Source organism: Scylla paramamosain, chromosome 6 (genome assembly GCF_035594125.1).
Source record: "Scylla paramamosain isolate STU-SP2022 chromosome 6, ASM3559412v1, whole genome shotgun sequence".
Lineage (NCBI taxonomy): Eukaryota > Metazoa > Arthropoda > Malacostraca > Decapoda > Portunidae > Scylla > Scylla paramamosain.
Genome location: NC_087156.1, coordinates 14897846 through 14920205, shown reverse-complemented (window position 1 = coordinate 14920205; position 22360 = coordinate 14897846). Strand labels below are relative to the sequence as shown.

General features: G+C 44.1%; 1 protein-coding gene across 7 annotated transcripts in view; it reads left to right on the top strand.

Moving 5' to 3' along the window:
• The window catches only part of LOC135101335 (filaggrin-like), a 71170-nt gene extending 51089 nt beyond the window's left edge, over window positions 1–20081 (top strand). Inside the window, exons 1-10 of one of the 7 annotated variants that reach the window (XM_064005184.1) lie at window positions 918–1383; window positions 4055–4091; window positions 10681–11063; window positions 11299–14410; window positions 14588–14802; window positions 15087–15338; window positions 15498–16143; window positions 16408–16558; window positions 16872–17034; window positions 17627–20081. In XM_064005184.1, coding sequence (XP_063861254.1) covers window positions 10947–11063; window positions 11299–14410; window positions 14588–14802; window positions 15087–15338; window positions 15498–16143; window positions 16408–16558; window positions 16872–17034; window positions 17627–17803 — 4833 coding nt within the window. In that variant the 5' untranslated portion in view covers window positions 918–1383; window positions 4055–4091; window positions 10681–10946 and the 3' untranslated portion in view covers window positions 17804–20081. Of the gene's footprint in view, window positions 1–917; window positions 1384–1472; window positions 1825–4054; window positions 4092–10680; window positions 11064–11298; window positions 14411–14587; window positions 14803–15086; window positions 15339–15497; window positions 16144–16407; window positions 16559–16871; window positions 17035–17626 lie in introns of those variants that run through there. The other 6 variants (XM_064005186.1, XM_064005188.1, XM_064005185.1 and 3 more) reach the window with 6 other exon arrangements.
• The last annotated feature ends 2279 nt before the right edge of the window (window positions 20082–22360 follow it).

The window sequence follows — 22360 nt, the reverse complement described above, 5'->3', positions numbered from 1 at the left end:
TTTACGGAAACGGAAATTATAAGCACTCACTGCATTGTGTTTGTGCTCTCACCCATTCACCGCACACACACACACACACACACACATCAGTAGCCGAAGTAGTAGTAGTAGTTGTAGTAGTTGTTTATTGACAAGTCTATATACAAATTCTAAATATATACAGATCTATGTTTGTCCAAAATTTGCATCAATTAAAAAATAATAATAAGTGAAAACTAAGCATTTGCATTACTAATCTAAATTAGTCATCTCAGATATCCATTACAGCCACCTCACGTACACAGCTGCGCAGTTCAAACAGACACACAGCCAGACGCGCCGATGAAACACGTCCGCCGAATAACAAGCATTAATTTTATCTATTATCATCTCTTAACGCACCAGCTGCCGACTGTTCCCTCAAGGCTGCAGTGGCGGTGGCGGCGGCGGCGGCGGCGGCGGCGGTGTTGTTGTGGTGGTGGTGGTGGGTGTAGCGAGGTCAGAACTGAGTGATCAAAAAAGTAAAACAAAACCAATACGACCCAGGTGCTGATGTCTCGAGGTCTCACATAATATTTATCAGTAATTTACATTAATAATCTATAAATATACACACCCTTGTTTTTACGCTTTTTATTTACATTAATATATCCTCATCCTCTTCCTCTCTTGCTTCCTTTTACTCTGACCTTCCGATGCTTTATACATTTACAGAATTTTATAAGCCGTATTTAAACCCAACCCACGTAGTCCCTTTCTACTAAAGAGGCGACGGCGGCGACCTTCACTGCGGGCTAAACTTAGGTGACTTCTTATTAGCATTCACCAGTTTGTATAGGAATGTTTTTGTTAGTCAAGATGGAGTGTCTGTAATAGTTGCGTCCACCTGATTAATGATGAGTCGCTGTTAGCTGAGTGTTGCCGTGGCCACCTGCAGCGAGCGGCGTGTAGTCATCGAGGTGGTGTGGTGCGAGGTGTTTGGGTGTTCGGAGCTGCGAGGCGTGGGATCATGTGTGGTGTGGGATGTGAAAGTATGGGAGATAGTGTTGCGGTGTGTTGCTGGGAAGGTATGTGAGGTGTAGTGGTGTGGGAAGGTGTAAGAAGAGTGTGGTGGTGTTGTGGGATTGAAAGGGAGGATGTGTGGTGTAGTGTTGTGGTGTTGGAGAGAATATATGTGGTGCAGTGAAGATATTGAGTAGGTGCATGTGTAGAAGATGGTGAAGGAGGATGTATGGTATATTGGAAGTGTGTGTGGAAGCGTGAGATGCAGGAAGGGTGTCGTGGGGCGCAGCAGGGAAGGCGTGTGGCAAGGAGCTACCAGTGTGTACGTGTCTCGTGGGTCGACAAGATCTGCTATCAGGAAGGACGCACTAAATCCCTTTCAGTGTTCCTTGACTCTGCAGGGTGCGTATCTTCCTCCCTTTCTCCCTACAATTATTAGTCTCGTGCGATACGTCCACAAAGATTTACTAAGACGCGTACTTTGTTAACAGATAATCGTACTTTAAGGGTTTTTTTTGTGGCGCGCCGGCGCTCCCTGTGCCCATTCCTGCCTGGCCTGACCGACTAACTCTCGGGGCCGCACCGGGTGGTGGTGGTGGTGGTGGTAGTGGTGGCTGTGAAAGCTGCTCTCCCCGGGTATTCCTTCCGAGGGGCACACCAGCATAGTTTGGTGGTTACTCATGCCTCATACCACACCACCTGCTCCCCAAACACCGACCTCGCCCTCGCACGCTGTTCGTGTCTTCACATCCAAGAGACCCCGCTCTGGACTCAGTGACCGCGGCGGTGTGGCGGCAGCCGTCCCTGGGAGGTGCTCTGGGTACATGGCCCAAACTCTCGTATGTACGTACGCACAGGGCGGGGTGGTGGTGGTGGTGGCAGTGGTGATGGTGGTGGTGTCGGTGGCGTGCCGGTTGATCGGGGCAGATGAGATGATGATACGGTGCACGGTGCATCTCGCCAGCCTCACCACATCGGTACGCGTTTAAAATATTTACCTGAAAGCAAAATTACCGGAGTTTGACATGTGATGGGCTAAGATTAAAATCAAAGTGACGATGCACCGCCTGGAGAACTATCAGCTCGCAGACGCAGAGGCGGAGAGGCGAGCCAGGCAGTGAGCTAGGTGGGGATGTGACGAGGTGAAGAAGAGAGAGTGTGGTGTCTGTTCCTTGGGTCACCTGGCTGCAGGGTGGGAAGCGAACCAGAGTCACTGCCGTGCCTTGCTGTCTGATTCTCGTCTGTTCTCATTTACATTCTAGTATTGTTTCCTTGTTCATTTGTTTTCTATTTTTATATTTATTTGTCATTTTCTACTTTGCTATGTCACCTCTTGCATCCGTTCAGAGTTCATTTCGAGTATCGGCATCACTTCATTCTTTCCTTCTTTGTAATCCTCTACCAAAATCATTCTCTCTGTTACATCCTTTGCCTTTCAGTTCCATATCAGTGTACACAGTTCCGACACGAACGTCCCTCTATCAATAATAACACTTATAACACTACTACGAGTATTTGTCACCATTACATCGTTCGCTCAAATCATCCACCAGAAACTCCGTCCCAGTTAATTAACTCTCAATGACGTCAAAAGCTCGCAGTGATCTGCTAGTCGAGTCTTGCCATTACGAGTGCATGTTGCCTTCCACTGACTGGCCGACGTTGCTCCGTCCCCTGTCCTTCTCGGAACCACTAAGACTTTATTTTCCTGGTACATACGTTTTATGGTTTGTTATGCAGTCTATATGTATGCAAAACTAGGTGTGAGTCTCTCTCTCTCTCTCTCTCTCTCTCTCTCTCTCTCTCTCTCTCTCTCTCTCTCTCTCTCTCTCTCTCTCTCTCTCTCTCTCTCTCTCTCTCTCTCTCTCTCTCTCTCTCTCTCTCTCTCTCTCTCTCTCTCTCTCTCTCTCTCTCTCTCTCTCTCTCTCTCTCTCTCTCTCGTATAATAACTGGCCTCTTTAAGCTGCCCCAGACCACACCGAGACAGTAGCAGGAGACGGTCAAGAACCTGTTGATATGACTTGTTTTCCGCTAAGACTCTCGTGGGTCAAGCGGCAGATTCATCTCACACCCGTACTCGCGAGCTTCCAGTATATATCTGCACATATCGTAATTTTCCATATACATACTGTTTTTTTCGTCGTAAGATGGGTTCTGGCCAAATTTTACAAAATGACAGAAAAAACCCACTGAAAATGCTAGTCGCCAGAGCCATAAGGATTATCCAAAATTAGAGAAGTGCCTTGAAACTTTCCTCTTGCAAATGTTCGAGTCACTGGTAGAGGGAATACAGAAGCAGACAGAGTTCAAGAGTTTACCAGTATATAAAAGGAGAAACCCCCGAAGACTGTTACTTCTCTTTTTCCGTATTATCCCGGCTGTCGTCATACAGTGGGATGGAAGGGAGGGAGAAGGATGGTGAAAAAAAGCGAACCTTCAAAACTGGAAGCAATAAGGAACGAAAGAAAATACCCTCTTGTCTTTAAGCAGTTATAGGATTCTCACTGGTTACAAAAATAATGGAAAAAATAAACAACTCTGTTACGAAACGCCCGACTTGCAATGTTTCTTAGTTCCCTAAAGGTATGTAAGTGCGAAGTATTAAAGTAAGAATCAACCTTATGTAGGTCAACTTAACTCTTCCTGTCTCCTTATTTTCTTGTGGTCTTTTGTTAATATTCTCAATCAACACGATACAATGGTACTAATGTAATTATCTACGGTTGCTGGAGGGACTGACTGTCTGAGTGGCTGCCTCGTCCTCTGCGTTCTCGAAATTCCTCCTTGTATTGCGTGGGCACCTTGAGAAAGAATTTTCAGCCAACAGTGAAAATTGACTTCCTCCCTTTCATTCCTGGAAACGGAAGGGACAGGAATGAGTTTGTACCTGTGGTTTTAATTTGTGTTTCCTATAATTATTTCCTGTGGAGAGAGAGAGAGAGAGAGAGAGAGAGAGAGAGAGAGAGAGAGAGAGAGAGAGAGAGAGAGAGAGAGAGATTTGTACAACTAATGATGAAGAATAAGTTATAGTTTTGGTCACAGATCATCAATTATTTTCTCTTATCTTTTCCAGTCTTGTGTGCGAGTGAGAACTAGCGTCGGCTGACCAGGTGTGTATTAATTTGAGTATTGTGTGCATTGGGTGTGTGTCAGTGTAGCTTCACAAACTGCCTCGTAATACCTGACCCCTTTTGCTGATGCTTGTTCTTCCCTTGTGATTTTGTGAATGTCTCTCCTTATGAGTTACTGTTGAAATATTGGATTGGTAAGGAATGTTTTGAAGGAGAAACTGAGTTAAAAATGGGAGATTTATTAGTAAGTGTTCAATGTCAGTGTAAGGGAAGGGAAAACTACTACTACTACTACTACTACTACTACTACTACTACTAAACACACAGACAGGCGCGCGCACACACACACACACACACACACACACACACACACACACACACACACACACACACACACACACACACACCAAGAGGGCAGTGATTATAATGCCGTTGGAGGAAAAATTAGAGAATTGAAAGTTTAAAGAAAATTTGCCTGAAAAGAAGAAAATTAGAGAGATTAAAAACAAGATATCTACTCACGTGACGATAATGAGTGAGGTACACATTTTTAAGTGTGTGTGTGTGTGTGTGTGTGTGTGTGTGTGTGTGTGTGTGGTCTGGGTGACTGACCACACACACACACACACACACACACACACACACACACACACACACACACACCAACTTTCTCTTTTCTCGGGACTTCGCTAAAGTTTGCTCTGTCAACATCACGCCTGAGTCTGAGTAAAAGGTCGAATTTTCCCCTCCCTGCTCCCCTTCCCTCCCCATTCCCCGCCTCTCCCTCCCCTTGTACTTCCACATTCCCTCATTCATCTCCCCTTCCCCTTCCTATTCCCTTCCCCTTTCACAGAAGTTCTTATCTCTCTCCCCGCATCCTTATCTTCCCCTTCTTCCTCTTCCCCGTTGATTAGACATGCTGACTCTCTCTCTCTCTCTCTCTCTCTCTCTCTCTCTCTCTCTCTCTCTCTCTCTCTCTCTCTCTCTCTCTCTCTCTCTCTCTCTCTCTCTCTCTCTCTCTCAGACATCATATATTACCAATGAATAGAAAGTATGATTACGTGAGAGAAAATGACTAGTAGAAGTAGTAGTAGTAGTAGTAGTAGTAGTAGTAGTAGTAGTAGTAGTAGTAGTAGTAGTAGTAGCAGTAGTAGTAGTGGTAGTAGTAGTAGTAGTAGTAGTAGGAAGAGGAGGAGGAGGAGTGTGTTGTTGTTGTTATTGTTGTTGTTGCAGTTCGTAGTAGTAGTAATAGTAGTAGTAATAGTAGTAGTAGCAGTAGTAGCAGTTCGTAGTAGTAGTAGTAGTAGTAGTAGTAGTAGTAGTAGTAGTAATAGCAACAGCATCAGTTGCAGCAGTGGTAGTGTTAGTGTCAATGATGGTGGTAGTGTTGCTAATGCCGATGATGGTGGTGGCAGTGGTGGTGGTGGTGGTGGTGATGGTGGTGGTGGTCATAGTGGCAATGGACGGACTGAAGTATTAAAAAAAATCTTGTCGGATGGCTGGGCCGGGCTCCTACATCCCGCACTTAGCCCGGGCCCTCATTCTTCAGCCCGGAGAGGTCAACACTTCAATGCGAGTCAGGTAGAGATGAGTAATGGAGGTCCGCTTCACTCCCTCCTCATTACTCAGGCCGCTGGGATTCATTACTCACATGTGGCACCTGATTAGTGGGAAGGAGGAAGAAGAGGTGGAGGTGGTGGTGAAGGAGGAGGGAGAGTAGTCTTATATAGTAGGTCGAGTAGCCTCATTCTTTCTCTCTCTCTCTCTCTCTCTCTCTCTCTCTCTCTCTCTCTCTCTCTCTCTCTCTCTCTCTCTCTCTCTCTCTCTCTCTCTCTCTCTCTCTCTCCCTTCCCAGTCGTTGTTTGCCAGGTAACCGGAAGTAGTCAGAAGAAGAAGAAGAAAAGGGGAAGGAGAAGAAAAGAAGGGGAAGAGAAGTAAGGAGGAAAGAGAAGACGAGAAATGTCATGTTATGTTGGATATGAGAAGGATGGAAGCGCACAATAGAAAAAGAAGACGTGAACAAAAGCACGTGGAAGAAAAATGTGAAGGAAGCATTAAACAAGAAAGAAATTGGACGCGACGAGGAGCAAGTAGTCGTAGCAGTGGTAGTAAAGGCAGGAAAGAAAAGAAGAATTGTTATTGTACATCAAGAAAAAGAGAATTACGTGTGTGAAAAGGAGATGAATTAAAAGAAGAAAAATATAAGAAAGAAACCGCAAAGTGTGCCACATTTAAACAAGAGAGAAATCACAACAAGAAATAAAGAGAGAGAGAGAGAGAAAAAAAGTGAATTCGTAAAGAGAGGAATGTTATTTGTTTACTCTTTCATACGTTACGAATCATGTCAGTTTACTCATATTATTCTACTTACTCACTCACTCACATACATTGGAGAAGGGAAACTTAAAGTAAAGCGAACGTGTAACATTGTACAGCCACCCGTAAGGAAGTAAAACGGGGCATCTGAGAGAAAAGTGAATGGAAAAATAAGCAGCGATCCATTTCTCTGTCTTTTCTTTTGCAACTTTCAATTCACAACACAAAGGCAAGTATTTGAGCCACAGTAAGGAGGACGAAAAAATAAGGAAGATATGAATGAAAACAAAAGAGAAACGTGTATCTTTTGACTATTTTTTTAGTGTTCAGTTTACGAGAGAGAGAGAAAGAGAGAGAGAGAGTGAGAGAGAGAGAGAGAGAGAGAGAGAGAGAGAGAGAGAGAGAGAGAGAGAGAGAGAGAGAGAGAGAGAGAGAGAGAGGCGTAAAAAACAACAAACCGAACATCACCTCACCTCCTGTATAGTAAGTGTGTTAGAGAACCAGGTCGACGATATGCAAAAGAAACCTCACCTGCATCTGTTTACACCTGTGTTTACACCTTGCCACTCAAGCATACACACACACACACACACACACACACACACACACACACACACACACACGTAGTACGATGATTATAAAAAGAATAGGAAGTGAAAACCAGTTCGCGCGTGAGATATAGTGTTTCATTGTGTTCCCGGGCCGCTGCATGCGTGCCTCGCTCCCCCCCAGCAGTGAGAGGGGCGTGGGAACTCCAGAGGCAGGCAGGGAAAGGAGACAGGGAAGGAGGGAGGTGGAAGCCGCTGCTGCCGTGTGTTCCTGTTATCTGAGATATGTAGAGGAGTCTGAATGCGTGACGAACTGAGGAGAGCTGGCGATAATAAGGCGCCTCTAGTGGTAGTTTGTGTTTGGTTATGGTGTGTTTTTAGGGTTTTTAGTAGTAGTAGTAGTAGTAGTAGTAGTCGTAGTAGTAGTAGTAGTAGTGTTTGTGTGTGGGTGTGTTTTAATGTCACACATGGATGGATGGATGGAGAGGATATGCATTGTTAACGTACGTGCATGTAGTTCACCACACACACACACACACACACACACACACACACACACACACACACACACCTAGTAACACCCAGCAACACCTTGCCATTATCACCAGCACCATCATCGTCATCATCATCATCCCTTCTTGTGACTGCTATTGTTTCGCACATCCCTTTGTTACTGTCCTTATATAGACCCGCAGACTCACACCGACACACGCCAGAATGAGTTTCCAGCGAAGGCACGTAATAGCCGGAGGTAGGAGGGAGGGAGGAAGAGAAGAGAGTTATAGAAGGAGACAGAGACGGAAAAGGAGACAGGGAGACGGGAAGGCAGAGAGACAGAAAAACAGTCAGAGGATGGCAGAGAGACAGGAAAGGAGGCAAAGAGACAGAAAAGGAGACAGAGACGGGGAAGCAGAGAGACAGAGAAGCAGTCATAGATGGAGACAGAGACAGGAAAGGAAACACGGAGACATAGAGGCAGAGAGACAGAAGCAGAGAGGCATGGAAGGAGGTAGGGAAGAAAGGGAATACAAAGGAGATAACAAACTAGAGAAGAAAGAAGGAAAGAGGCAGGAAGGAAGAGATGCAGGAAGGGCAATAGACGAGGAGAGAGGGAGATAGGCAAGGCGGAGGAGGAGGGGGCCACGACGAGGGAGGGAGCGTGGGAGGCAAGGAGAGGAGATAAGTATTTGATTTCTTCCTATCTTCGTGTAAACTAAAAATCAGATTTGTACTTCTCTATTCTTTCATTTTTTATTTATTATTTTTTTTTAACCTAATACTCTCTCTCTCTCTCTCTCTCTCTCTCTCTCTCTCTCTCTCTCTCTCTCTCTCTCTCTCTCTCTCTCTCTCTCTCTCTCTCTCTCTCTCTTTCTCTCTGAGGTTTAGTGGTCGGAGTGTCACGTTCAATGCTTTTTGTTTCCTGTTTCCTATCACTGTTATTATCTGCTGTTCTCGGTTTATCGGATTTCCGCCTTTTCTTTCATTGCGTTTGCTTTATCCTGTGAGCGTCGATATTCCCTCACTCGCATTACGGAACATTGCAACCCTTATGACTTTATTTTTGTGAGGAATTTTAGGCATATTAAAATTAAACGTGCGATGCTCAGAATATCAAGACACTGAATTTCTTTCGGCCTTTCTTCTCGTCTTTGTGTACTTTTTTGCGTGGTGGAGATTCATTCCGCGTGTCTCCGGAGCTGCTAACATGCGAGGCAGGCGGCGCTTTGGATCGGATGTCATCCAGTCTCTTCTCTTGCATCAAATGTCGCCGCTTCAGTCTCTTCTTCTTTGCCAGCGAATCTGATGGCCACGTTTAAATTTGAATTTATTCTTTCGTTTATTATCCTTTCTTATTTCTTATTTCCGTTCTGTTTTTATTTCGTTTCTTTTTTTTTATGGAGGTTTGGAGTTAAGTTATGCATGTTTAGGTATTCCTTGCCATTTTTCTTTTTTTTAAGTTTTATTTCCCGTGTTATTTATAGTTCATCTTTTCTATACAATCAAGCTATGCATGTGAGTTTCTGCAGTCATTCGTCGCTATTTCTTCTCTTCCGTCAATGCATGTTTTAGTGTTATAGTTAATCTTTTCCGCTTCAGTGGAACACTTCTTGCTCTGACGTTGTAAAGAAAAGTCTTGCTTATTCCATTGATGAGCAGAATCTTTGAATATATTATCTTTTACTATAGTCCTTCCATTTCTGAGTGTCATGCGGTTTCAAGTAATTACTGATGACGTAATGAGATCCAGTACATTCCTGAATATAATTTCCTTCATGCTAATAATTAGTTTGTAGTGAAGGCTAGTCAATATAGTTAGATGCAATATTTATTCTACGACGTATTTATAATCATGAGAAAAAAAAAATTGCATTACATTAAATTGCGTAATATTCAAAGGGATATTTTTTTCTTGTTTGTCATATTGCTTGGTTTGAAACCAATGATTTTTTTGTACTCTGCGGTTATGAAGCGGAGGAAGCATCTTATTTACATCTGTTTCCCAGAAAATATTGAGCTCGTTTTCTTCTGTAATACTGAGATTCTACGCACTGCAGTACAATTTAGTGGATATTAAAAGTGCAGAGATGCCAGTATTCTTTGCCTTAGTGGTAGGAAAGAAGCTATTCACATTATACTGGCACTGTTACTCTTCTTACCTCAAGCATCTTCACACCCCAAATATTCGCCAGCAGCGGTTTACACGACTTACTTCCTCCGGCGTCACTGGCTCCGCTTACAGTTACCTGCCGCGCTTCCGTCCCTCGAGATCTACAAGCATAGATTCCGGGTGTGAAACGCAGCGTGCTGAATACACAGGTGAAGTGGATCAGTTTCCTGGGGAAGTGTTAATAGGCGGGTACAAAGCATGTTGACAAGCCGCTGCTTTTGTCGAGGATGCTGCTGATGATAATGGAGAGGCTTTTGTTGATGCTGCTGTTATGTTCGGTGAATGGTGCTTATTGTTGAAGTACTTTCGCCCATCTGGAAGTTCATGTCACTGTCACACCACACACACACACACACACACGGGGTGGATGAGTGTGTACTATCTCTTGAAGTGTTTCTCTCTCTCTCTCTCTCTCTCTCTCTCTCTCTCTCTCTCTCTCTCTCTCTCTCTCTGTATGCATTCACCCCCTCCCTCCCCCTCCCAGGCTCGTAGCCAAGCATTAGTGGGTCAGGTGGTGAATGCAAAACGTGGCAGCAAGCCTGGGAGCTGACGGCCGCTGGATAAACGTGGGAGAGTCTTGGCTGTTCATGAACCAAATGAATCCCTCATCCAGGCGGGAAATTGTAGAGTTAATTGGCGTCTCTTCTTTACGCCTGTGTCCGTGTTGCATTGTGGGTCAGCGGCGATCAGTGGCTCCGTGTTCCCGTGAAATGAGGGAGAAATAAGATTCCTTGCAGCAAATTACTAAGATTATTCCTTAATACACAAAATAGTTCCGTTCTCTCTTTTTCGACGTCAAAGATAATGAGTGGAAGCTATTACTGGCGGCAGAATGTCCCTTTCGTGACGCTTCGCTCTTGCCCCTCACTTCGTCTGTTGGCTCTTTTGATTTTCAAGCCAGAATTTACTGGTATGAGTGACATGCTCGTAACCTCATATGTAGGTACTCCATACCCATATAAAGTTGATTCAGTGCTACCTTTGGAAATAAATGTCAACCTGAGGCAAATTATTATGGAGACTTTATGATACAAGCAACAAAGACAGTTCTAATCGACAAACGCCGAAATTACTCATGTTTGCATTTTCTTCGCAGGCCGGGAGTTGACACCATGTGACCCACAGCCATGAATGCTGTCCATCTCTTCCTTCCTTCTTCCACAAACCATCTGAGAAGAAAAGTGAGAAGAGGATGTAACTTTCATAACGCTTGAAGAGTTCGCAAGTATTCTTCACCAGACCACTAAGCTAGCGTGGTCATTTCTGATCCTTGAGGTCATTTCTTCTCTCTTCCTCGGGTGAGACCACTTGACAGCCGTCCTTCCCTCTAGCTGAGTACCAGGGACTCCAGCTGCCATCGCAATGGGTAACCAGAACAGCAGCAAGGGCCACCTTGCCCATCCACCTGTCAACTGGACTCAGAGTTTCCCAAGAGAACATAAGCGGCTCAAGAAATATGGAGCCACAGCAGAAAACAAGGTCAGGATAATGAACTTGTCAACCAGACTTCTGTACTATACTTAAATTTTTTGTCACCTTAATCTTTGCTGCATTGTGTGAAAGAATATTTACATATATACTGTTTTATTAATTCCAGTAATGGTTATTATTGTATTCCTGGTTACTTATTCCTACTGTCATTCATAAGATGTTTATGTATTACTTATAATGAATATCACAGGATTGCATTACTAAGAGCATTACATCTTGACAGGTTCTACCACAGAGGATCCCTGGCCAGCGCCTCCGTCCCACAGAAAACGGCCACATCCTGCAGACAAAAGGCACCATTTCAGGCCGGAGGATTAATGAATTCCATGCCCCTCACCACCCAGCCTTCCCTCCACCCATGCCCCTGCACCACCAGCCCCCCGGCATGCCACACCCCCACTCAGCCTCCATGACAGCACTGCACTACCCACACCACCAGGACGAGCGAGGATCCTCCATCCATGACCTGAGGTTTGGTCGCCCACCATCAAAAAATTACGCCAGTGAGCCGGACCTGAGAGGCTCAGCTTCCCCCTCCATGGCTCCCATGTCCATGCCTCACACAATAATCAGCCAGTCACCCACAAAGGGAAGAATAAAATCCAAGAAAAAATACAAGGCCCCACCAGTCCCTCAGAATGAGATGAGCACCCACTCACTGCCTCGTGGTGCCATGAGGTCTCACTCAGTAAGTGACATGGCAGGACCACCACATCCACCACATGGGCAGAATCACTGTGCCGTACATTTTGCTGACAGTATAGACAAGGAAATCACCAGCAGCCCAGAAGGTCAGAAGCGTAAGACACGTAAGATTGGACTCTTCCGGAAAAATAATGAATCTCGCCGACTAAGCTCAGGCGATGATCAGAGAAGCTCAGGAGAGGAGCAGGAGAGAGGCCGAGCATCCAGTGAAGCCAGGCAAGGGGGAGCCATTTCCCCAGTGCACTACTCACCCCGTGAAGAACTTCGGGAGAGGGCCAGGAGCCTCGACTGCCTGCAGCATGAACTCCGTCACTCTCCTGTAGTGTCACCAGTGCCGACTGCAGCCACCAGCATGACTCATCTTCACCACCCCCAGGAGTCACGACTGTGGTCTACCCTTGAGAGAGACTCCAGGCGGTCGGCTCGCCATGAGGTGGAGTCCAGGCGAAGCAGCACTCTGGAGCGAGAGTCCCGTAAGTCAGCCAGTGATTCCAAGAGGACCACCACCTTGGAAAGGGAAGTACAGAAGAGTCACAGGAGGATGAGCACTCTGGAAAGGAAGGTTGAGGAGCGAAAGCACTGGGCATCTGATGGTCATGACAGTGTTACACCAACCTCCACCAGTCGTGTGTCACGTCTTGACTCTTACCGGGACACTTCCTCTCACCGCCGCTCATCATCCAGTGGCTCTCACCCTGAGCTGATCCAGGAAGAGATTGAAATTAAAAAGAAAGAGGAAGACAGAATCAGATCAGAAAAGGAGAAGATGAAAGTAAACAAGAAGAATTCATCAAAAGCTGTTAATGATGAATGGGAGAAGGAGGCTGAAATACAGAAGAATAATAATCGAAAACTGTCACCAAGCTTGCAGGCTGAGCTCATTCACACAGTCAATAACTTGAGAAAGACCTCAGTGGATCAAGAGCACAAGACATCAACACTCACACGAAAGGGCAAAGAAAATGACAGGTGGCCAGCCAAGCCCACCTCCAACCACAGTGAAGATATTGGTCCCATTGAGGCCCAGCCAAAAACATTCTTCTTTGGAATGGAGCCAGAAGTGTCCAGGGATCCACGCAGTGAAACCAACACTGGCCTCCATAAGATTAAGAACCAGGAGGAAGTTTCAAAGGCCAGAAACCAAGAAGAGGTTCACATTAATGGCCAGACTGTGGAATTTTCCCGGCGTACTCTTGAGCGGGCTGAAAGAAGCCAGAGCCGAAACCGCAGCACTCGCAAGGAGAAGACAAGTGAGATTACTTCTACAGCAGTCACTCATGAGTCTGCAAAGCATGCCAATCATAGAAAGCTTTCTAAAGATGTAGAAGACTTTGCAGTTGCCATTGAGCGCTACAAAATGAGTCGTCTTGATGGGGAGAGTGGTGCCAGTGGGTCATCGAAGCGTGAGGACGGAGGCTACCACTCAAGACAGAACTCAGGAAGCCTCTACTTGGATAATGAAAGTGATGGCAGGGAGGAGGGAGGATTATGCATGAACTTGAGGCCAACACTACCACGCAGGCAGCTTGAGATTCCAAGGTTCAGTCCAAATGCTGCCTGGCGGTCACTGAGCCTGGAGCGCTCCGGGAGGCACACCGACACTCATGAGGAGACCCAGAGTAGTGAGGGCCCAGACTCTGTTTTCGAGTCAAAGATACAAAGATTCACACGTCCAACAGCTCCACCAAGAGGCTCTGGAGAAAAATCTGCTGACTCAGGGATTTCAGGAGATGCTGGCAGCCCAGGACCCACACACGAGTTTGAGCCTCTGATGCCAACTGAGAAAACCAAAAGCTCTTCAGGACCACTGGCTGTGTCCTCACCTGTAGTGTCAGGGAGAGCTGAGGGGCGGCGTGCATGGACACCTGCACAGGATCTTGATGACAATAGTCTGGACAGCAATGGAGAGCCAGCTGACATCCCCACTGGACTCTCAACACCACCAAAGCTCACTTCAAGGTCTAACATGTTCCCAAAGGCTAAAGAGCTTTCACCTGATGCAGAGATGGAGCTAGAATCACCTGGAGAAATAGAAACCATCTCTGAACTAATATCTCCAGATGACAAAGATCACTGGTCAAAATCCAAGAAGCTGAATGTGCCAGTCATTCACCCTCAGAAATTCAACAGCCTTCGTAAACTGAAGCGGTCAGTGTCTGGTGCTGTCACGGGAGGCAACCACAAGAACTTTGGCCCAGACGACTACCACCGCAGCAAGACCCCGGACCAGCCACGAGGCCTGCAGCACGGGGATGACTCTCACTGGCGGGACAACTGGTCCATGTCACGCTCCATTCCTAACTCCCTCAACACATGCGAGGAGCAGGACACCATCAGCAACCTGTCCAGCACACGCAACATGAAGAGCAGATCTGAGTCTCGCATCGGCCTGAACGGAGACACACACCCTGATGACTCACGCTCACGAACACCTTCCTACTTGATGTACGGTAACGGTGGGCACATCATGTACCTTCCGCAGTACGACTCTCGCAGGATGAGCCATGGCACTGCTGGGAGTGAGGATGAGGTGGATCACTACAGGTCTCCTCACCACAAGGACAGTAGATATGTGGCACAATACTCAGGGCTTCCTTCCTCACCTGAAAATGAACGCAAGCCTCCATCAGGTTGGTTGTTTTCAGTTGTTAGAAATAGATTTGTAGATATAGAAATGTAAGGTCCTGTATCTACTCTCATAGTTGTGAATAGATATTTATAAAACCATTCATCCAATCACATAATGGAAAATGATGATAGTAATGATTTATTGAAACACTAAAGGACTGTAACTTTGTCTCTTATAGGTGATGAGGACCCAGCACTCCCAGAGGCCTACTGTGGGTCGGCCTCCTTTCCAGCCACAGCAGTCGCTCCTCCTCCCAGGAAGCTGAAGGGGAAGAAGTTCTCCTACCAGAGCACAGTGAGGATACTGGAGATGAGAAAACTGGAGGAAAAACTCACAAGAGAAGTAGCTGAAAAGGAAAAGCAGAGATTAAAGGAAATGGAGGCCATGAAAAAGGTATTACTTGATACATGTAGTTTACTAGGAGACAGCAATGGTGGATGAGTTCAAATTGATGCTCACACATTTCTCTTGTGTGGTAATTATGATCACAAAATCAGTGCTAGCTGTGCTATCAATCTTTATTCCAACACACACACCATTTTACACTTTTAGTCAAACTATATTTTGGCATGTAATCATGTCTTGAATGCAGACTATGTATCATATAGTTCTGAATCCCACTGTAGTACATGTACTAGAAGGGGAGATTTTCACACTAAATGATATTGTGTTGACAGGTGGAAGAAGAATTCCAGAGGAAGAGAGAAAGAGAGAAGAAGAAAGTCAAGCAGCAGCTGAAACTTTTCCACATGCAGCAGCAGCAACAGCACAAGGTGCACCAGTCACAGCAGCACACGCCGAGAGAGACTCACAACAACTCCTACTCCAGCGACGACCATCCTCCCTCGTCCTACTCCTCTGAGCAGCACGAGGTATCCAGCCAGGCCTCCTCCCAGCCCCCGCCGCTGCCCCACTCCCCTCCCCCACAGGTGTGCCTCTCACCTCAAGCCTTCATTGTCACTGACAGATTGATTATCATAAAGAAGTTAATATTTTTGCTTCATTTCCAGCCAGTGAGGTGTTGCTGAAAATCTCTCAAGTTGTGATCAGTTTGGAAAAAGATACATGATGATATTTTCATTTTTCAGGTGTGCTCCTCCTTCATTTCCCTTCCTCCTGAGCTACCCACTGAGGCTTGCTCTGGCCTCATCTCTGGCATCAAGAGCTGGGTCAAGAGTAGAAAGGAAACTCGCTCCTCCACCTCCTCCACCACCCTTACCTCTGGCTCAAGGCAGGAGCCTGATGGGGCCCCAGCCTCCTCACCAAGAAAAACAAGTGATGACTACCACACCTCAGGAGCATCCTCCCCCAAGGACAGCCTCCCACCAGGTGACCCTGCAAAGCAGGACATAAGGGCAGAAATAATTGCTGCCTCAAAAAAGCGAAATGCTGATAATGTTGGGAGGCTTGACAAGCAGCAAAGTGGCAAAATTAGCCCTCAGCAGAAATCAGTCAGCATTCTCACTAATATGGGTACAAAGCAGGAGGGTCACCACTCACAGTCCAACCCCCCTGATGCCAGCTTGCACCACCACCACCACCACCAGAAGCACAGCAAGCACCACTCCAAAGAGGACGCACGGCACGGCCAGCCTGGCGACAAGCGGCGCTTCGGCTCGGGTCTCATGCAGGAGCTGTCTGAGCTGCACCAGGAGCGCCGGGAGTACCGGGAGTACCGCAGTCCCTCCAGACACTCCAGACACTCCCAGTCTCCACCAGTTGGCACACCAGGAAGTAAGTGATAACTCCCTATAGTTTTATTAGACATGTTCCTGTAATTTTGTGAATGCCTTTGTTATTTTTTGCAAGATATTTTGTTTAGGTACAAGTGGTAAGTATTTTAAGCATTAGCTGAACAAATTAATGAATATTACAAAAAGATTTATAAATTCAGTATAACTATTTCACTGGAAAAGGTACATATTATTTCCTGCAGTTAATTAAGTGTCAACAGTTTTACATTTACCCTTATTCCTATTAAACTCTCCCTATCTCAAGGTCCTCTTGTTCATGTGGGTGCCATGAAGAGCTCCAGCACAACCTCTAGTAACTACCGGCGGGACTTCTGCCGCGGCAACGCCCAGGTGATTGGACTGAATGTTGTGGCCGTGAAGGGGCGGCGCAGTGACGAGAGTGACAGATATTCCAAGTGAGTCAGCTGCAGGGGAGCTCACCAAGACTTGCCAGTGTTTCTTCTGTCATAAACAATGGGAGGAAGTGAGAAGCACTGTAGTACCATACACACAATGGATTATTCTTGATATAGGAGAGGAGAATGTAATGTCAGCCCTGCACCATCACTCAGCATGTTATAGAAGTAATATCAGTTGCAGAATTATGAATAGGACAGACACCATTGTTAAATCAGCAGTCACCTTGAGTCAGTAGTTTACTCTATACAGCACTACACCTGGAAATAAGTTAGATGTATTTCTAAAAATACCATGACATGATCTGCCCAGACACTCAAGTGAGGACCGGCGGTCAGTGAGCAGCAGCGGCATCCAGCGCAGCGCCTCGGTGGACTTCCTGGAGACTGGCTCCTGTTCATCCAGCACCGGCAGTCCCTCTCACCCGGCAAGTAGCCACCCTGCCGACCCATCCCTCAGCCACAACTATGGACGGGTGAGTCTCAGGTTCACTGAAGCACTTCAACTAAGTAATGAATATGTGTGAATTTTTGCATCTCATGTGCTTGTTAGTGAGATTAGTGAGGGGCTCAATTCAATCTCAGGTTCTCCCAGCTGTGAACAAGAACACACTAGCCTCTCCACCTCCATCCCATGCTGACTTGTACAAGACAGATATTGCGAAGATGACAGGCATGTCATGCCAAGATATTTTCACATTTGTTAAGCAGAGTCACTTTTATGTTATTTCACTGAATTATAAATGTTTCTTAAAGAGAATGGACTTGGCAATGAGAGGCAGATCATTTTGAAACCTGGATCACAGTGACTACTGCTTAATGTGTTTTTGAAAGGATCTACATCAATATGGCATAACACTATAGTTATCTTGTGATAGAAGATGTTTTCTTAAACAATAGATTTCAAATATAGAAATTGCCTTCATTACTCCATAATTTTCCTCAGTGAAGGCAGTATAAATACTTTAAACAAATAAAACATATGATAAAGATAAATTTATGAAACATTCAAACTTTTCATTGACAAGGAAATGCAGAGGTAACGAAGAACTCATTCTTGTGTTCTAGGGTGGCAGCGGCGGCAGCAGCAGTGGTGGTGGTGGTGGTGGTGGTGGATACCCTCCCGTGGACAGCAGCCCAGCTCGTTTTGCCCACAGCATCCTGACTCCCTACAACCCTGTCAAGGGCTACCGCCCCGTGTCCTTCTCTCCACCTCCTCCCACTAAGATTCTTCCAGTCAATTAGTGATGTAACACACTGTACTTTTGTCTCTCTGTCAAAGAGAAAACCAAAGTACTGATTGTTCTAGGAGAGACTGGGGAAGCTAGGCCATCTTACTGTTTAAGGTTGTTTACAAAAGTGTTCAAATTAGCATACTCTGTGCCAAAAGTGAATAGAGGATTTGCAATATAAGAACTGTATGTATGTGTGTGTGTCACTAACACTGATTAACTATGCTACATTTAAGTGCAGATTGCCTTCTTCAGTATTAGGTCTTGCAAGGCATTCCCTGCATTCATCACATGTAAAGATATCATATATTTTATTGAAGGTCTCCAGCTTTAATGCTTCCATCCTGCAAGGGATAAGGAGTTTAGGAGTAAGGTCACTTTAAATGTATACATTGTACAGACATTTGTAACTAAAAACATGTTTGTATTCATCCAGGGATTCTCTTTAGGCAGCACTATTTTTAAACTGTATATACAGTATACATAAATAGAAAAGATTAACTTTGAAATTAATTTAATATGCTATATATCTATTTATATACATACCAGGCAGATGTCCTCCTTACAGAGGACTGCACAGGCAAGATGTCATGCATTGGGTCATGCTAAGAATGAAATGGCAGGAATGAATGCCAAGTCCCTATGTTCCATCCCTTATAGTCACCTTTTACAATGTGCAGGGAATGCAGTGCCCTCAACTGCAGGGATGACAGGAAAGCAGGAAAGGGAGATGCAAGGATGCAATGCATGTTCCAGGTAGCAATACTGTGTGAATGTGGGAAAAACAACCACAAGAGATAATATACATTATATGAGAAATAACTTAAATATAAGCATAATTATGTTCTATTTGTATTATCATAAGTTCTGAAACAGAACAAGGTCTTAAGAGTACAGTTATCAAGAGGACTAATGCTAAGAACACTTAACATGATAAGAGAAAGATTGATCAATGATTACATGTACTGTATATGGCTTTCAGTGATCATTGATTACATGTACTGTATATGGCTTCCAATAGTGTATTGTGTGCAAAGGGAGTCTTCTTTTCTGTGCTTTGTCAGGCAACACACTGTGACAACAGCACTGACAATGCACAGGCAGGTGAAAGATGGGGAGCAGAACACCCATACCTTTTCCACACCAGGTTTTGTTATAGCATAACTTTGTAAGACAAGCTTGTCCCACCAAAATATCCAGAAGCTTTTTTTTGCATGTTAAGAATTTATAATATTCATATTGAAGTAGACAATATCAGCACTTAATAGAGTGAAGAATACAGTGAAGTATTGATATATTATTAGAGTGGTGCCCTGCTCAGCTCCCTCATGCCAGTGCTGCTTCCTCTGGTGAAGAGCTCTAAAAGTATTTATATTCTTTTGTATTCTGTGGTGGGATGATTTTCTCCCAGGCAATAATGAAACACACCTCTCATTTATCATATTTATATCAATGTGTAATGAACGATGATAAAGTCAAGATTCATATGATGTTTTTACACAAACTCAACCTTAGACTTCTTCATTAACTTGAAAGCAGTACAGTCATGTCTTTCTGATGGCTGTATCTAATGCTGTTATGTGTGTGAAGTTTTGGAAGCATGGGTACTTAACATTCATAACAATAAGAGCAATTATCCTTTATTCATGAAAATGGATACTGAGTTTGCTAGACAAGAGACAGTATGACATTATAACAGTATATATTATGACAGTATAACATTAGAAATCTGAAGAGCCAGAAGTGTGGCATGTCGTAAATCACTGTTAATATTATTTTTTAATAACTTTGTTTTGAGGAGAGATTTACATAGGCTAAAAATTCAATGCAAAGTCCTGTTTCCTGCTCAAAGAAAACCACTGGAGTGTTGAAAAGCAACCATTGACTGACGCCGAGGCGCTCTTGTGTGGACTGAATCACATTCCTGGTGTTTTGCACATTGCAGATCTGCCACAGGCCTTTCATGAGTGAATCTCTCTCTCTCTCTCTCTCTCTCTCTCTCTCTCTCTCTCTCTCTCTCTCTCTCTCTCTCCCTCTCTCTCTCTCTCTCTTGACATACTCAGGCAATAGTCATGAAACGCGGTCACAACATTCTACTGATCTAAACAGATTCAGAAGCATCAGTCAGCCTGGATCTGCAAGAGTGGACACACCTGCGAGCGTTCCCGTCTATATTGAACCTCCTTACTTATGAAGAGTTTACACGAGATACGAAATTGTACATTACTGTAAATAATATTTTATACACTCATTACTTTGTATCTTAACAAAATAAAAATAATTATAATTTACGGTGTGTGTCAGTGAAACAAGGGATCCTTTTCCCAAACACTTACCTGTATTTTTCTTCTTCTTCACAGACGTTAGTGAATAGCTTATGTTTTATACTGAGAATGTGGCGTGTAGGCTTGATGGCTTCTTGCAACTTCTCATGTCCTTATGTTCTTATAAATTTATGTATAGGAATTATAGTAGATATAGATATGAGTAATTTATACAAGGACTGCCACGTGTAGGCCTGATTGCTTCATGCTGTTTCCCTAACGTCCTTATTTTCTCTTAAATCATTCCATCCCGATCGCGTGCAAGGAATCGGAGGTTGGGTGGAGGTGGGGGCAGCGGGCAAGTGTCAGTCGAGAAAGTGAAACGAGTCTCTGGGTTCTTTGGTGTTAGTGGTCACTCACTAGTCAGTGCATCATCAGACACCTGGCAGGAAGAGCAGATTGTGTCTCTCGTGTTTAGTGCCTTGCGTTCCTCAGTCATCAGTTTCCAGAAGGCTTCTTGTGTCTTCGCGGTGATGTGAAGGTCAGTGCTGTTTATTGTTGGTTCAAGATGTTGAGTACGGAGACAGGAGTGACCATTAGTGATGTTACCAGTACTTCACCCATTTCCTTTTTCCTTTCGCTTTTACTAACAGACGAGTACACTTTATCTTCACGGCTATGAAATAAGTAAGATGGGGTTAAACAGAGTTAATATAATCCTTCCTGTGAATACATTATTAGTCGTGAATATATACTAACAAGAGCTCACACGTCTACGCTTCGTTAGCGATTCGGATGAAGGTTCGTAAATATGTTTCGGTGTCTCGCTCTTTTAATTCGCGATTCACTCGAGACGACATAGAAGACTGTCTTGATTAGGCGTTTGTTTTCTTGTTTATTTTCCTTCTAATCAAGTGAGTTAATGAGGAAACTAAGACTGTGAGTGAGTGTAGTGGCACACACACAGTAACTAACTCTAATGAGCACAAAATTACAATTGAAATAAGTAAAATAGCACTACACACACACACACACACACACACACTTAAGCTTCTATTGGTTCTGTAATCTAGTGACTTAAGCTTGTCAGTAATTAACGTCAGCAGCAGCAGCAGACTGGGCCCGGAACAGTATTTCATTGCAACTTTTGTGTGACGGACAGACTTCCAGGAATGGACTTCGGGAACATAACTAACTGTTCGTTACTTTGCCATCGACTCCTCCTTTCCTGGTGTGTGAGAGAGAGAGAGAGAGAGAGAGAGAGAGAGAGAGAGAGAGAGAGAGAGAGTGATTTACTCTTGGTCTTAAGCTATTCAATCCCTTAGTAAGATAGTTAGGTTAGACCAGTGACTACAAAAAGAAGGAGATTCGGTCTTAAGCCATTCAGTGCTTCAGACAGCTCTCACATCCGATTCATTCCCGTCAGTTAGTCATAATGGAATGAATAAAATATAAAAGTGCTGGACCAGTGAGTAGAATCCCTTGATAACGAGGCAACATCATCCTTACCGTGGTCAAATCCTCCAATGGCATGTAGAATGAAATGAAATCGGTAGTATTGAAAAGATTAAAGGATCGGGTACTGAACACTATTAGTTTTCATCCTCCTTGATTGAAGTAAAGAGTTTATAATAGTTTAGAGTGTGAACTTACATGAAAAAAAAAAACGCTTACTTATTGTAAACTGGAGTGACTATCGTGTGTGTGTGTGTGTGTGGCGAAACAATTCCACACACACGGTGAGTAATGATGATAAAACACCGCTTCAGTCATTAGCATAATTCTCCCGTTGTGATCCTCCCAGCTGCGTCATGACTCTATGCACGGGACGGAGTGACTGGTAATGGAAAAAGTAAATGAATATATATGGGTCCATTTTTTTTTTTTTTTTATGCTTTTGGGAGATAAAAAAAAAATAGTAAATATATAAATAGTCATATTTTACTCCTTTCTCTTTTTTTATTTTCATTGTTTTCCTGTGGTTTTATTTTATTATTTTTGTTTAATTTTTCTCGTATTTTTTTTTATTTTATTTTACTATTGTTATTTTTTTTAGGAATTCCAACATACCGGATCTTTTCTTATTCCTCCCCATTTTTTTTTTTCCTTCACACATAAAAAAATACTATGGAAAATTATACGCTTTCGTTAGCAAAATAATTTTTTCACTTTATGCTTTAGATTTGAATACAAAAAAATAAATAAATAAATAAATAAAATAAAAATAGATAAATAAATAAATAAATAAATAAATAAAATAAAATAAGCGCATATGAATGTAAATGGGAAAAAAAAACATAACTAAA